General features: G+C 48.0%; 2 protein-coding genes across 15 annotated transcripts in view; one reads left to right on the forward strand and one right to left on the reverse strand.

Annotated features, from left to right (window-relative positions):
• The window catches only part of LOC119844323 (cholesterol 7-desaturase nvd-like), a 65,237-nt gene extending 53,876 nt beyond the window's left edge, over window positions 1-11,361 (reverse strand). Inside the window, exons 1-2 of the mRNA XM_038374996.2 lie at window positions 11,358-11,361; window positions 10,495-11,304 (exon numbers count right to left, since the gene is read on the reverse strand). Of these exons, the coding sequence (XP_038230924.1) occupies window positions 10,495-11,304; window positions 11,358-11,361 (814 nt within the window). The remainder of the gene's footprint in view (window positions 1-10,494; window positions 11,305-11,357) is intronic.
• Window positions 11,330-17,258, forward strand: part of GRIN1 (glutamate ionotropic receptor NMDA type subunit 1) — a 73,908-nt gene continuing 67,979 nt past the window's right edge. For all 14 annotated transcript variants that reach the window (XR_006275992.1, XR_006275994.1, XR_006275993.1 and 11 more), the window contains exon 1: window positions 11,330-11,617. Coding sequence is in view for 8 of the 14 variants with exons in the window: in XM_038374571.2 (XP_038230499.1) it covers window positions 11,360-11,617 (258 nt within the window). In the remaining 6 variants the exon portion in view is untranslated. The remainder of the gene's footprint in view (window positions 11,618-17,258) is intronic.

The following is a 17,258-nucleotide window of genomic DNA, read 5'->3' on the forward strand; positions in this document are numbered from 1 at the left end:
AGTCTTTTCATAGACACCTCACTCTACAACTTTTGTACAATATTTGCTGTAAATATATAACAGTGGTTGCAACAATGTTCTATATGGTCACATTGTAATTAGATTACATCACACCCCTCCATCCTTCTCAGCATCACTGCTTTCCATGGTACAGTCCCCCATTCTGGCCTACATTCCTGCATGTATGTCCTTGCATTTGATTGTATTAAAATTCATTTTGTTTGAATGGGCCCAGCTTATCAAGTGATCTAGTCACTCTTTATGATTGCCCTGTCCTCATCATTATTTACCGGTCCACAGGTTTGGTCAGAAGTGAGTTATACATGCATCTGTATCATTGATAAAAATATTGAATGGAGTTTGTGCCACAGGGCATGCCTGCCCTCTAGCACCCCCTGCGGACACAGCAAGGCCCTGCAGGCACACTTCCGTCAGCACTCTCTACTGGCATTCAGAAATAAATCACTTACCTGTCTCTCCTTCTCCTGGGGTCTCATTTACTTGGTTCATACAGCTTCCCACCAAGACCTCCGCTTTAGGTTGAGGGCTTTTGCCCAGTCCTCCTTCATGGGGCTGGTATTTTCTGAGCTGTAGCTGTCAACCAGTTTTCCTTTGGCTGGCCCCTGTCTCCAGTCAGTGTCCAAGCTCAGAGAACTCAGCAGTCTCCACAAGGAGGGAGGAGGCAGCATATATGCTAATCTCCTTCCTCCAGGTCATTCCCAATTGGTAGCGGGAGAAGGGAGCCTTGCCCTGCAATGCTCCTGGTCCCAGGCCCTTAACAAAACTGCAACTGACTTTCTCCCAAATACTACTTATTCCTAAGGACCAGTTATTCTCCACCAAAACCTCTTATTTCCTAGGTCTAAAACCTCCCAAAATTGTAAAGGGCCACATCACACATGACTGGGATTGGCTGACTGCTAGGCATCACTGCCCTTAAAGGGGTAGACTCCTCTATCACCTGTTCTTGAAAACCTTCAAGGGCGGGGATTCCACACCCTCCTTTGGAAGCCTGTTAGGAGCTTAACTACCCTTAGAGTTAGAAAGTTTTCCCTCATACCTAACCTAAATCTCCCTTGCAGCAGATTAAGCTCATTACTTCTTGTCCTCCCTCCAGTGCACCTGGAGAACAATTGATCACTGTCCTCTTTATAACAGTTCTTAACATATCTGAAAACTGTTAGCAGGTCCCTCTTCAGTCTTCTTTTCTCAAGACTAAACATGCCCAGTTTGTTTGTTTTTTTTAAAACTTTCCTCATAGGTCAGGTTTTCAAAACCATTTATCATTTTTCTTGCTTCCTTTGGACGCCTTCAGTTTGTCCACATCTTTCCCTAAACTGTGATGCCCAGAGTTGGACTCCAGCTGGGGCCTCACCAGTGTCCTAGCAGAGCAGGACAATTACCTGCTGTGTCTTACATACAACACTCCTGTTAGTACACCCAGAATCATATTAGCCTTTTTATCAATTACATCATGTTGTTAGCTTTTATTCAATTTGTGGTCCACTATAATCCACAGATCCTTTTCAGGAGTACGACTGCCTAGCCAGTTATTCCCCATTTTGTAGTTGTGCATTGATGTTTTGTTCCTAAATGAAGTACTTTGGCCCTTTTTTAATCATTTTAATTCTTTAACAATTGAATCCTGTATCAGCTTTCTGTTATTTTGCCCAGGATTGTTGTCAGGCTAACTGGCCCGGGTCATTCCACTTGCCTTTTTTTAATATTGGCACAACATTAGGATCTTGCAGTTTTCTGGAATTTCCCTGGTGTTCCAAGATTTATTAAAAATTAGCATCAGTGGGCCAGAGATCTCCTTAGCCACCTGTCTTAGGACTCTTAGGCACAAGTTATTCAGGCCTGCTGATTTAAACATGGTTTTCCATAGTAGATGCTGTTTAACATTCTCTGTGGGCAGGAGAGCAGTTCATAATCCTCATGGGATACGAATATACCCTTCTGCCTCTTTCCAAATACAGAACAGAACATCATGGGATGAGCTTAGGCTTTTAATTTTAAACAGGCATAATAACTGACCCGGCTCCTTGTCTGATGTGCACTCTATATCTATGGTTCAGGGAGGAATTGTTTCTTCTAGGAGCATAGTTTGTATTTTGTAAATGTTTGCCAAATAGTTCACCTCAGATCCTCCTCCTCAGCCCAGATCTTGTCCCCTAAAGTTATATAGGGGAGGGCCCTAAAGGCAGCAGAAACAGTATGATAGCATTGCATTGGGTTGAGAGGGGGACAAGCACTGAGGAGGGTCCACACAGCCCTGTATGCCAAAGACCTGTGCTCCATGTGGATTTCATTACAGGGAGTGAGTGTGCGTGTGGATGGGCTAGAGGGAAGGGGAGCTCACTAACTCCAGATCCTGTTGTTACTGTACAGATCCACCAACAATCTTCCCTGTCTGTGTAACATGGGCACACACCATGGAGCCCATCAGGAGGATTCCTGCAGTGAAATCCTGTGCTAACCCTATTTCCTTGGCTTTTGCACAATACGGCAGTGGGGCAGGATTAGGGTGTTAGTGAATAAATACATGAAAGGAAGGTGAAGGGGTCATAATGCAGCGAGGCATATGAACATTCAGAAGGCAAGGCAAGGACCGCTCAGTGCTTGCCACTAACTAAGACCAAAATATAGTGCTCTGTAATTTAGTACAGAGAGTTGTTTCATGGGCACTGCTAACAAGGGATAATTTAAGAACGTAAGAATGGCCATACTAGGTCAGACCAAAGGTCCATCCAGCCCAGTATCCTGTCTACTGACAGTGGCCAATGCCAGGTGCCCCAGAGGGAGTGAACCTAACAGGTAATGATCTAGTGATCTCTCTCCTGCCACCCATCTCCACCCTCTGACAAACAGAGGCTAGGGACACCATTCTTTATCCATCCTGGCTAATAGCCATTAATGGACTTAACCTCCATGAATTTATCCAGTTCTCTTTTAAACCCTGTTATAGTCCTAGCCTTCACAAGCTCCTCAGGCAAGGAGTTCCACAAGTTGACTGTGCGCTGAGTGAGGAAGAACTTCCTTTTATTTGTTTTAAACCTGCTACCCATTAATTTCATTTGATGGCCCCTCATTCTTATATTATGGGGAACAAGTAAATAACTTTTCCTTATTCACTTTTTCCACACCACTCATGATTTTATAGACCTCTATCATATCCCCCCTTAGTCTCCTCTTTTCCAAGATGAAAAGTCCTAGCCTCTTTAATCTCTCCTCATATGGGACCCCTAATCATTTTAGTTGCCCTTTTCTGAACCTTTTCTAATGCCAGTACATCTTTTTTGAGATGAGGGGAACACATCTGTACACAGTATTCAAGATGTGGGCATGCCATGGATTTATATAAGGGCAATACGATATTTTCCATCTTATTTTCTATCCCTTTTTTAATGATTCCTAACATCCCATTTGCTTTTTTGACTGCTGCTGCACACTGCGTGGATGTCTTCAGAGAACTATCCACGATGACTCCAAGATCTTTCTCCTGATTAGTTGTAGCTAAATTAGCCCCATCATATTGTATGTATAGTTGGGATTATTTTTTCCAATTTGCATTACTTTACATTTATCCACATTAAATTTCATTTGCCATTTTGTTGCCTAATCACTTAGTTTTGTGAGATCTTTTTGAAGATCTTCACAGTCTGCTTTGGTCTTAACTATCTTGTGCAGTTTAGTATCATCTGCAGACTTTGCCACCTCGCTGTTTATCCCTTTCTCCAGATCATTTATGAATAAGTTGAATAGGATTGGTCCTAGGATTGACCCTTGGGGAACACCACTAGTTACCCCTCTCCATTCTGAAAATTTACCATTTATTCCTACCTTTTGTTCCCTGTCTTTTAACCAGTTCTCAATCCATGAAAGGATCTTCCCTCTTATCCCAAGACAACTTAATTTATGTAAGAGCCTTTGGCGAGGGACCTTGTCAAAGGCTTTCTTGAAATCTAAGTACACTATGTCCACTGGCTTGCCCTTGTCCACCTTTGTTAACCCCCTCAAAGATCTCTGATAGATTAGTAAGACACGATCTCCCCTTACAGAAACCATGCTGACTTTTGCGCAACAATTTATGTTATTCTGTGTGTTTGACAATTTTATTCTTTACTATTGTTTCAACTAATTTGCCCGGTACTGATGTTAGACTTACCGGTCTGTAATTACCAGGATCACCTCTAGAGCCCTTCTTAAATATTGGCGTTAGATTAGCTATCTTCCAGTCATTGGGTACAGTAGCTAATTTAAAGGACAGGTTACAAACCATAGTTAATAGTTCCGCAATTTCACATTTGAGTTCCTTCAAAACGCTTGGGTGAATGCCATCTGGTCCTGGTGACTTGTTACTGTTAAGTTTCTCAATTAATTCCAAAACCTCCTCTAGTGACATTTCAATCTGTGACAATTCCTCAGATTTGTCACCTCCAAAAGACGGCTCAGGTTTGGGAATCTCCCTAACATCCTCAGCCGTGAAGACTGAAGCAAAGAATTCATTTAGTTTCTCCGCAATGACTTTATCGTCTTTAAGTGCTCCTTTTGTATCTCAATTGTCCAGGGGTCCCACTAGTTGTTTAGCAGGCTTCCTCCTTCTGATGTACTTAAAAACATTTTGTTATTACCATTTGAGTTTTGGGCTAACTGTTCTTCAAATTCCTTTTTGGCTTTTCTTATTACATTTTTACATTTAATTTGAGCCTCTATTATGGTGTCTTTGAAAAGTGTTCATGCAGCTTGCAGGGATTTCACTCTAGTTACTGTACCTTTTAATTTCTGTTTAAATAATCTCATATTTGCATAGTTCCCCTTTCTGAAATTAAATGCCACAGTGTTGGGCAGTTGAAGTGTTCTGCCCACTACAGGAATGTTAAATGTTGTTATATTATGGTCACTATTTCCAAGTGGTCCGGTTATAGTTACCTCTTGGACCAGATCCTGCACTCCACTCAGGACTGGATTGAGAGTTGCCTCTCCCCTTGTGGGTTCCTGTACCAGCTGCTCCAAGAAGCAGTCATTTAAAGGATCGAGAAATTTTGTCCCTGCATTTCGTCCTGAGGTGACATGTACCCAGTCAATATGGGGATAATTGAAATCCCCCACTATTATTGAGTTTTTTATTTTGATAGCCTCTCTAATGTCCCTGAGCATTTCATCGTCACAATCACAGACCTGGTCAGGTGGTCAATAATAGATCCCTACTGTTATATTCTTATTAGAGCCTGGAATTACTATCCATAGAGATTCTATGGAACATGTGGATTCATTTTAAGATTTTTATTTCATTTGATTCTACATTTTCTTTCACATATAGTGCCACTCCCCCCCGCCCCACCCCGCATGATCTGTTCTGTCCCTCCGATATAGTTTGTACCCCGGAACGATTGTGTCCCATTAATTGTCCTCACTCCACCAGGTTTCTGTGATGCCTATTATATCAATATCCTCCTTTAACACAAGGCACTCTAGTTCACCCATCTTATTTACCACCAGGCCTAAGACTCCACAACCCCTTGGGGACTCTGATTGGGACCTGATATAGATTCTTGCATGGGGACCTCTGTGCATCTTATCCCTTGTGCTTGGTGGTATCCCCTGACCAACTTTGTTGTGATGTTTACCCCCATCTGTCCTTCCATATTCATGCTTTCCCGGATTTCCAACACTGAGTCTTATCCCTGCATGCCCCTTCAGACAGGGGTGTGCTTCGCTTTTATTTCAAGCTCTCCAGTCTAAACTCGGGACTCTAGACAGATAGGCGCAATGTGGGAGAAGTTGTTGGGGAGGAGAGAGCAGGTGTCTCCTCCCGCCGCATGCGTCTAGCCTAATTCTAGGATTGGTTTAGCCAGAGCATGGCCCCAGCACTGTGGACTGGGCTGGAAGATTCAGGCACAGGGGAGATTGTTCTGTGCAACTGCACTTCTCATGAAAATTAGCTAAAGCTCTGAGAGCAACTCCTTTCCCGCCCCTTCTCTATCCGGGCTGCAGCAGAGCAAACCCAGTCCTCATCTTGGGGAAATTAGTGCTGCTCCTCTGCAGTCAAGGGATTGATAAGTCAATGGAATAGAATGTACATTTTTAATGGCAAGAGTAATTAACCACTGGAACAATTCAATAAGGGTCCTCATGGATTCTTCATCATTCGCAATTGTAAAATTAAGATTAGATGTTTTTCTAAAAGATCTGCTGTAGGAATTACTGTGGGGGCAGGTCTCTGGCCTGTATTGTACAGGAGGTCAGATTAGATGATCACAATGGTCCCTGCTGACCCGGGAATCTATGAATCTATGTATGTTAATTTACCCAGCCGAGGATCTTGTCCCAAACATCCAGCCTGCAAACAGGAGTTACACTGTGTAGAGGGAATGGGGCACTTTGCACCAATGGTATTTCCACACAATTGTCCCCAGCATGTTTGACAATTGTTGGACATGAAGAGTGGGGCTGTGCCATGCATCTTCTTGTGTCTTCCCTTATGACTCAGTGTGTTGTGAAGTGTTTGTCACTCAGTTGAAAATCAGTGCTGAGAAGGTTTTAATGAAAGCCAGTAAAGCAGTCACACTGGCAGCGAACACGTCCATCTTGAGAGGCTAATGTGGTTGTGGGGGCAGGAAGAAAGATTTAGCACTCTCTACAGACTGCTCCCTTTAGGAGAACCAGCTCCTGGCTGTGGTTGTGACTGCTGTTTACACAAGTCCCATGCTGGGAAAAGTCCCCTTGTGCACCTAGTATCTTCAAATGATCAAAGAGCTGGAGGACACAGCAGGTCAGGGTGTCATGCGGTGATGCCTTCTGAACTGGTTGAGCCTGGCTTCTGCACTTTGTGATCTCACCTCTCTCTGATGCAGGGAGAGTGCAACCCAGCTGGAGACAGGGCCTGGGAGGGAAGCAGGCATTGCTCAGATCTCTGGAGTGCTGCCTGCCAGGAACATTGGTCTGCAGGAATGAAAAAGAGAACTGGCCAGAGCGGAGAAACAAATGGCAAGCCCCATTCTCTAGGTGTGTCCATCCCAGATTCATGGGCACCATGAAAGGGGCCTTGGAGACTCCTCCCACTCCCCCCTTATTGCAGGTGACTCTATAAGCTATTGGGGCGACAGGCTTTACATGGAAAGTACAGGCAAACTGGATAATGTTTCCCAGATCTGCCTTTTCCTCACGGTCCTGATGTACCCCCAGCCATGGCCAGCTCTTACTTTTGTTACTCTACCCTGCTGTCAGGGCTGACACATGACAATGCTCCTGAGAGGAATCATTGAGTCCCATTAGCTGTCCCATGTTGGATGAGTGTCATCCTTCTGTTCTTTAGAGGACCTTCATTTCATGCCCTTTGTTAAAATATGCACGTTCTGTTCATTCAAATTAACATTTTAATGTAGAGCTGGCACAGGGAGGAGCTATATTGCTCTGGGATTCTGATCAGGAGGAAGGCTTGTATGCACCCCTACCAACATGTGGTCTTTGTCGCAAAGAACAAGTGCCCCATATAGGTAGAAGAGAGGGATACAATCAGCTGCCTGAAAACTGGATAAACAGCAATACCAGTGCCAATGTCTTTGCTTTCCAAAGAAATGTAATTCCAGCTGCTGAACTGCATGCGTTGCCTCCCCCCAAATCCAGAACAGTGGAATTGATCTGAACTGAGTCTAGCAGGGTGGGAAGAGGTGTTCAGGATGTCATGAGTGCCTCATTTCCATGCTTTGAAGAGCAGAATCAGCAGAATGGTGCTAAAAAGAGTAAAATACGACTCTTAGTGTCTCTGGTGCATGGTTTGCCTTTAGTGAGGTGCTGGGAGTGCAGCTGGGATTTCTGTTTGTTTCCACACAAAGCTAGGTAGGGGTTAAACTGAGCAGGGGCCATTTTTGTTTTCTTACTGGGAGCACCATAGCTGAAATCAGCTTCATTAGCACTCTTCAGTGGCTGAATGCACCTCAAAGCCTCCGCAGTATGGGCTGTCACCTGGAAAGGCTCCTTGCAGCAGCAGTCTCCTCCACCTTCCACATCCTGCATCTTTACACAAAGGCCATTTTGCTTCAGCCTTTTCTACCGCATACATTTTGAGAACATGGGACGCTGACAAAACTGTTTCCATAGCAACTTGCACTTTAAAGACGTCAGCAGGAAAATTTGCACTGGGGAAAAAAAATCTCCTACTCATTTGTTCTGAATAAGAACAGTGGTGGGCTGGGACAATATTCTAGAAATGACCCATGTAAAAATATCTATTGGTGTTTATTCTCTGCAGTGCTCATGCTGCTCTCTCTCCTTTGACTCGTATACCATGGGGATGCTGATGGCATCTGTCCCATGCATTTAGAAGAGCAGGGCTCTGCACTCTCCTGCATTCATATTTTTCTTTTAATTTATTGCTGCTGAAAGGTGCCAACTGGAGAGCTCCAGAAAGCAAAGTCCTGGGTATTCATAGAACAAGCTGTGACTAGCCCTCCCATCCATCTGCCTTGTCCCTGACCTGGAGAGACAGCTCCTGGGTGAAAGGATAGTCTGGGTTCCAGTCCCGTTCAGTCCCTGGTCTCTGAGCTGAGACTGCTGCCACTGAAGAATTGTCAGGTGAAGTATGAACCCGGCACAAACTATTGGAGCTCCACTTCCCCTATGGCAGGAGGCTAGTGGTGGCCCAGCGAACCTCCCCTGCCCAAACAAGTCAGCTGAGTTTAAGGGCACCCCGCGATATCCTCTACCTGGCCAACCCTGGAATCCTAAGAGTGGTCCTGGGCAAACATTAGAGGAAGGGGATTGTTTCACAGGTTCACACCAAAATGCTATGCACCTGAGGAGCCCTGCATCCATGGCCAATGACTCCATTCTCCAGCAGGCTTTCCAGTCAACCTCCAGCAGTTCGCTAATTCACAGAGGGCAACATTCCCCCGTGCAGAGGGCCAGTGAAAAGCCTAGGCACCAGGTCAACCTCCCTTAAGCCTCTCTGGCTAAGAGGTGTATAGGCCTAAGGCTGGCCCTCTGCACGGGGGTGAATTTCAGCCCTGGACCCTGAGCCTACTCACCACATGCACTCACAAAATCATTCTCTCTGGGCGCCATTCACCCATTTCTTTAAGGGAGCCCAAAATATGTGTTGCTCAAAGGCATTGCAGACATAGACTCCCTTCAGCTGCTTGGAGAATCCAGAGACCTTTACTCACAGGAAGCCTAGCGCAGCTGTGTCCTGCCAAGGGGATAGGAATACTCAGAGCACAAAATGTGCCATAAAAAAGCAGCCAAGGATTCCCAGATGAACACAGAATTAAATGCGTTTCCACAAGACAGCATCACTCTGCTTTCTACTGTGGCTGTGTGAGGGTTTAACCCTTAACTTGCCTAGGAGTCTTCAGTGCACATGGCCTTATCTCCCCATTCCTCTCTGCTCTTAGCAAGTGCACCAGTGCTCCCTCCTCACCATAAAAGATCTGACCTCTTTCCTAATCCCTTATGCTCCTGCTGGTTCCCTTCCTCCCTCACCCCATGCACATGTACTCATGGGCAACACAGCTCCCACGTGTTGGTTCCTCACCTAGTAGCCACATTGGGAGTCAGCAGAGAAGATTCAGGTGGCATGGGAATGACATGCTAGGGATCAGGGAGGGTTTCCAAAGCTGGCCCAGGGCAGAATAACCTCCAGACATGAGCCCCAGTTCACTCCACCTCCAGAAACTCTCCCCAATCCTCAAGCTGCTACTTCGTGCCTGCAAAATCCTAAAAACAACCCAACCAATTTCCAGGTGCCACCTCCCAGTACCTGGTCCCTGGCTGTGTTTCTGCAAGTCAGGCCATGTGGGTGGCCTGTTTATTTGCAAAGCCCCACACTGTGCTCTGGCTAGGCACTTAGCTTGGTATCCTAAGTCTACTTGCTGCCCTGTGTTCTCAGGAGCAGTGCAACGTGTTTAACATAGTGTGGGAAGGGAGGTCAGCACACCTTCTGGAAGCCAAGGCACATCCATTGCTAATCCACTGTGAAGATCACATTCCTTTAGCTCTTCTGCCAGACTCACCCAGAGCCAGAAAACTTAGATGAGCTACCCACTAATAGACACAAGTACTGGGGAGATCCCAGTCCCTAGAAACACTGCTCTCAAAGATTTCCCATACACACCAAGACCCAGTTTAATTCCCAGTAAGAACAATTTTAGGACAGAAAAAGTTGCAAGGATCCATCAATCGATCAATGTATCTATCCTCATACACACCAGCTATCTATTGATTGCGCTGTCTATCCCAATACACGTGAGCTGTCTATCCATTATATCACCAGCTATATATCAATCCATCTATCCCCCTACAGACCAGCTATCTAACTATCCTCTTTCTTTCCCTTCCTTCCTTCCTTTCTCCATACACACCAGCTGTTGATCAATCTATCTCCATATACACCAACTATCTATTGATTGATCGATTTATCGCCATACCCACTAGTTATCATCTCTCTATCTCTCTATCTCCATACACTATCTATTTATCTATCTATCTCCGTACACACCAGCTCTCTGTCTATTCTGGTGCCCTCATCATGAGGTCTCCCGTCTAAAGTGGCCATCAGCTCCTCGTGCTGGGGCTCGCAGCGGGGGCTGCAGGCGGCCAGAGGAGCTGAGCCGGGGGAGAGGTGCTGTGGGCTGGTGCCGGGGGCGGGGGGTGTCTGGGAGCACAGCAGCAGCCCAGGACAGGGGAGAGACCTGACCGGCTCCTGGCAGCCAGCCCCCGGGGACAGGGCAGAGTGTCCCGCCGCGGGGGCCGGGGCCGTGCCCTGCGCACAGCAGCTGGCAGGCGGCGAGCGGCGGGCTGGGCAGAGGGGCCGGGCACAGCAGCCCTTCCCCAATCCCGGGGCCGGCGAGGGGCGGGCAGCAGCGGAGGCTCCGCAGTGCTGCGCTGTGACGCGTCGCGGCGGGACCCGCTCGGCTCCGTGGGCAGCGCAGCGCTCTGCAGCGGGAGGCTGGTGGCGCACGGGCGCAGCGCAGACCCCTGCCCCGGGGAGGGCGGCGCAGGAGGGTCCGCGCCCCGCCGCCCTGCCCCAGAGCGCCCTGGGGCCTGTGCACCGCGGCCGGGACGCCGGCACCTGCAGCAGCCGCCCGAGGTGCCGGGGCGCGGGGCAGAGCCAGAGCGGGACGCGACGCCGGGCGCGCCGGTACTTCAGCACCTCGGAGAGCGCCCTGCGCCCGGGCGGGCTCCGGCCGGGGCTGGCGCCGAGCTGCCCGAGGGCTCGGCGGGCGGCCGGATGGGGCGAGCCCCGCGGCTGGGCGCGGCGGGGAGCGGCGAAGCCTCCTGCCCCTGGGGCGGCGTCCGGGGCGCCTGAGCGGACCGGGCAGGGGCGCCCTGGCCCCGCGCTGAGCCGAGCCCCCGGCCCATGAGCACCATGCGCCTGCTGCTGCTCGCCGTGCTCGTCTCCTTCTCCTTCGCCCGCGCCGGCTGCGACCCCAAGATCGTCAACATCGGCGCGGTGCTGAGCACCAAGAAGCACGAGCAGATCTTCCGCGAGGCGGTGAACCAGGCCAACAAGCGCCACGGCACGTGGAAGATCCAGCTGAACGCCACCTCGGTCACCCACAAGCCCAACGCCATCCAGATGGCCCTGTCCGTCTGCGAGGACCTCATCTCCAGCCAGGTACCCGGGGCCGGCCCGCGGGAGCCCCGCCAGCATCGCCTCGGGCACCCCTGGCCACTCATCCCGCCGCTCACCGGGCCAGCGCCCAGCCCCTCGTCCTCGCCCATCACTGCAGCCCCACTCCTTCCAGCCATCTCCCCCCGCACCCTCCATCTGCTCCCCTTCCAGCCATCTCCTCCCGCAGCCCTCATCCACTCCCCCCTCCAGCCATCTCCCCCTGCAGCCCCCCATCCGCTCCTCCTTCCAGCCATCTCCCCCCGCACCCTCCATCTGCTCCCCTTCCAGCCATCTCCTCCCGCAGCCCTCATCCACTCCCCCCTCCAGCCATCTCCCCCTGCAGCCCCCCATCCGCTCCTCCTTCCAGCCATCTCCCCCCGCACCCTCCATCTGCTCCCCTTCCAGCCATCTCCTCCCGCAGCCCTCATCCACTCCCCCCTCCAGCCATCTCCCCCTGCAGCCCCCCATCCGCTCCTCCTTCCAGCCATCTCCCCCCACACCCTCCATCTGCTCCCCCTTCCAGCCATCTCCCCCTGCACCCCCCATCCATTCCCCCCTCCAGCCATCTCCCCCTGCAGCCCCCCATCCGCTCCTCCTTCCAGCCATCTTCCCCCACACCCTCCATCTGCTCCCCCTTCCAGCCATCTCCCCCTGCACCCCCCATCCATTCCCCCCTCCGGCCATCTCCCCCTGCGCTCCCCCAACCGCTCCTCCTTCCAGCCATCTCCCCCCACACCCTCCATCTGCTTCCCCCTGCAGCCATCACCCCCACAGCCCTCATCCACTCCCTCCTCCAGCCATCTCCCCCCACATCTCCCCATCCGCTCCCCTGGCCAGTGCTCAGCCCCTTGCTCTCACCCATCACTGCAGTCCACCTCCCCCTCCCCCCTCCAGCCATCTCCCCCGCACCACCCATCTGCTATCCCAGCCAGCGCTCAGCCCCTTGCCCTCATCCAGCACAGCAGCCCACTACCCCTCCCCCCTCCAACCATCTTCCCCTGCAGCCCCCCCTGCTTCCCCAGCTAGCGCTCAGCCCCTTGTCCTCAGCCATCACTGCAGTCAATCTCCCCCCCCTCCAGACATCTCCCCCCACAGCCCCCATCTGCTCCCCCAGCCAGCTCATTGCCAGTGCCTTAACTCACTGATCAGGGGAAGGACAGGCCATGAAGCACCAGGAGTTCATCCCATAGCCCGAGCAAATCATGTGTTAACAGAGACAGCCAGACCTTGCATTCTCTCAAATTCATGGCGGGTGGGGATGGGTTATATCTGCATATTAAGGTTGGTGGTGGACCTGTTGGGAAGGGTTGATGTCTGTGTGAGTGATGTATGGTGTGTGCTTGCATATGTGTATGTTTGTTTGCATGCCTTTGTGTGTGTGTGGTATTTGTGTTTGTATGTCTCTGTGTGTACAGTGTTTGTTTTCTTTGTGTGTGTACAGTGTGTGTGGGGGGGGGTGTTTGTGTGTCTCTCTGTGTGTACAGTATGTTTGTTTGTATGTTTCTGTGTGTGTCCAGGGTGCGTGTGGGTGTTTGCTCATCTCTCTGTGTGTACAGTGTGTTTGTATGTCTGTGTGTGTACAGTGTGTGTGTTTGTAGGACTGTGTGTACAATGTGTGTGTATGTGCTGTAGGTGCAGTCAGTTCATACCAATAGATAAATCTCTAACATTCTGAATAATTCAGATGCTTTTTACCATCCTTTATGGAAAACCTCAGAGGTAGGTAACTAAAACACCAACTAGAGTTGTCTATATTTTTCCTATCTTTTATGGAGAGGCTTAATAGTCTTTCTTGCTGTGGATGGATTTGCTCTATACAGGTATATATTCAGGCAAAGTTTTACTTAAAGAGAAATACACACAAAACATTTTGCATCTGGGTCTTCAGAAATGAAAACATGAATATTTTTGGCAAATAAATATGCAAACAGCCCCACGAATAATGAAATGGTGCTGAGATGGGAGAGGATACTATGAGAATTTCATATGTAAACTGAATAATGCCCCAGCCCTTTATTTTTGTTACCAGCATGAATATTCTTCTGGATGCATCCATGGATAACAGTTTGACCCATCTTTTGGCTTTATTTTCAAATGCAAACACTGAGTGTGACCTTTGTCGCCATTAAATCAAAGGAAACATAGCATATAAGTAAAGTATTTGCACCATGTTGGGGGAGAAATGAATCACTGCAGGGCTTGGGGGGTGGGGTGGAGGCCCTGTGTTTGCTTGATTTTTAAATATGGTGCTTCTAATGGTGCTCCAGCAATCTGTGCCTGGTGTTCTCATGTCTGAGATTGTGTGAAACCCAGTCAGGGCCCTAGCACAGGCAGGGACAGCTGCTCTCCATGTCCAAGTGGAGCCTCAGTGCTCATACATGGCTCCGGGTGGCCTCATTTTGTGTGACATGATCTCCCCTCCCCCATCCGCTGCTCCCTCGCTGAATTCCAATGAAGCTTTATCTGACTGCATTGCAGCTTTTTATATAAGAGCATTTAGACCCTCTTACACATGGTCCTCACATGCGCACACACATGCACATTTCAACACACCCTGCTCCCATGCCCGGTATTAAAGCTACAGGATTTTTTCAAATATCTGAGCCTCATAAATAATACATTAAACAAACCAATTCTCAACACACACAGGATCTGGCATCACTGCAGAGCAGAAGTGCTTTAAGCTGTCTGCCTGGCACTATAAACCTTAAGCATTAAGAAAGCATTTAATTAAATACTACACATCAATCCTTTAAAACATCTCTCTGCCAAACACACACAGTCACACTTGCTGATGCACAAACTGGCAACACACATAGAATCATAGAAATGTCAGGCTGGAAGGGACCTTGAGAGGTCATCTAGTCCAGCCCCCTGTGCTGAGTCAGGACCAAGTAAACCTAGACCATCCCAGATGTGTTTGTCCAACCTGTTTTTAACCCCCGCAATGATGGGGATTCCACAGCCTCCCTTGGAAGCTTATTCCAGAGTTTACCTACCCTTAGAGTTAGAAAGTTTTTACATATCCGCATGCGCACGCACACACACACACACACACACACCAGTATACTTTCTTGCTTAACTCCCCTTCCTCCTCACACTGGAAATCTACACAGAAAGGCTGGCTTTCAGAAGCTGGCTGAATCTGTCACATCCTCTGGGGCTCCATGTTGTTCACACTTGACTCACACCGAGAGCTGAACAAATAATGGATTTTTCCATTCTTTGTCCCCCCCCGCCCCATTCTTGTGTATCCCACTCATCTTCCAAAGGCCAGGCAGGGCTATCTGACATGGCAAATGCCAATGCCTCATCCAGCCCAGCCTCCCTGGCAGTGATGCCTTGATTACTCCCGCTATTGCCGCATAATGCAGGGACAGAGGGATCTGTGCTTATATTTAGGGAATTTAGTCGGAGGCTCTTTATTTGTCTCTAGTTTGAACCTGAACAGCTTAAGGATTTAACCTCCAGAACATCAGTTACTGAGATTTTCTTTATTATTTGCTGAATACAGGGCATGGAATTCCCCTTCTGCAACTGTCACTTGGTTTCTAATTGTTGCAAAAGACAAGCACCCTATTGCTTGTCCGTAACTGAAGGGGCTGAGGAAGAGGGTCTGTACATTTCTCTCTTAATTTACAAAGGAAGCTTAGTATAGCTGGTAATAACATAAAAATAAATTTATTTATTTATTTATTTATTAAAGGCTCCTCCCAGCCTGCAAAGCTCTGAGCCCTGCACAGACTGTGGAGACATCCGTAGTGACACCGTAGTTAAGGCTGCATTGAGATTGGCTGTTAAAGCAAAACTAAGACCCCTTTAGCACAATAACTCTGCAGGGCACAATTACGTTTGCTATCTATTTTTTAAAGTAAAATATGTTCTAACTTCTGCAAAGGACTTTTTTTGAATGCTCATTTTTGCAGTGTTGTTCTGTTTTCTTCACTTTTTGGGGGGTTCTTGGGTTCTCTGCCTAAACAACCCACAGTCTTCACAACAGTCAGACTTTTCACACACATGTGTACACACATGCACATGCACACCTATACACACACGTACTCCTGCACATACATGTGTATACATATACATACCCCCATACACACACAAACACATACACACACATATGCACGCAGAGAGATAATATCCTGGACATTTTAAACTTTTAAAATTAAGCATAGGTACTCCCAGGGCTGTCTCTGGTGGATTTGCCGGGGGGGGAAGGGGGGGAGGGAGATGCAGTGAAAGAAGCAGAGGGAAGACTAGCTAATCTTTTTGATTCAAATAGTAATTGGATATGGCCCAATTTTCCAAACAAATACTATGCAAATGTCTGGAGGCCAAGGAAAGTCAGAGAAATGTACAGAAGATGTATTCAAAAGAAGCAAGGAGAAACCAGCAGGAAGGATAATGTTCATGCACTATTGGATTGCACCAAGAGCAATTTACATAGCTTCATCTCTGAAAAAGGTACTTCCTTCCATAGCAATTTATGCAGATAGCTCATTAGAACAGCAAAGGGGCTGTTTTCATGTGTCCTAATCAGGCAAAGGGCATAGTTTTGAGGGTAATTTAGAATGCAAGTAGGGATTTGAGGTTCTTTAAAATATCTATCTATCTATCTATCTATCTATCTACCTATCTATCTATCTATCCAGTTCCTGAAATCCAACCACCAGATAGGGATCAAATCAGCAGACAAATGGGGTGCCATTGTCTTCCTCAGCCATGATGACTACATCAGTGAGGCCAACCAACAATTCTCTGGCACCACCTACTACAAAAAACTCAAAGGTTTCAGAGTAGCAGCCGTGTTAGTCTGTATTCGCAAAAAGAAAAGGAGTACTTGTGGCACCTTAGAGACTAACAAATTTATTAGAGCATAAGCTTTCGTGAGCTACAGCTTCACTTCAGAAATGCATCCGATGAAGTGAGCTGTAGCTCATGAAAGCTTATGCTCTAATAAATTTGTTAGTCTCTAAGGTGCCACAAGTACTCCTTTTCTTTTTGAAAAAACTCAAAGACAACCTTCACAGCACAATTCACACAGAAATTTAAGGATATAATCAAATCCTTCCCTAAACAACTCCAAGAGCAATTCTATAACCTCGTCCCCCATGAAGCCACCCCAGGGACCTTCTACATGTTTCCCAAGACATACAAACAAGGGAACCCAGGCAGGCCCCTCATACTTGACCTCAGCACTCTTACTGAAGAAATATCAGGACTCATAGAAACTGTCCTCAGATTCACCATACAAAGGGCCAGTTTCCTTCAGGTCACAACCAATTTCATCAAGAAACTCCACAACATTAACAACCGCCCTCAGAACAGCATCCTTGCCATCATGGATGTTACCTCCCTTTACACCAACATGCCTCACTGTGACGGCATCGCTGCCTGCCTTAAATATCTACAGAACTACGGACAACACTCAGAAATCCACCCAAAACACATTGGCAAACTCATCCATTACATCCTCACCCATAACAACTTTACATTCAACAACACTTTTTCCAGACCCTGAGAACAGCCATGGGTACAAGAATGGCTCCCCAATATGTCAACTTCTTCATGGCCCACCTTGAGGAAGAATTTTTGGAAAAATGCAGTACTAAACCAATGGTATACCTGAGATACATCGATG

Source organism: Dermochelys coriacea, chromosome 16 (genome assembly GCF_009764565.3).
Source record: "Dermochelys coriacea isolate rDerCor1 chromosome 16, rDerCor1.pri.v4, whole genome shotgun sequence".
Lineage (NCBI taxonomy): Eukaryota > Metazoa > Chordata > Testudines > Dermochelyidae > Dermochelys > Dermochelys coriacea.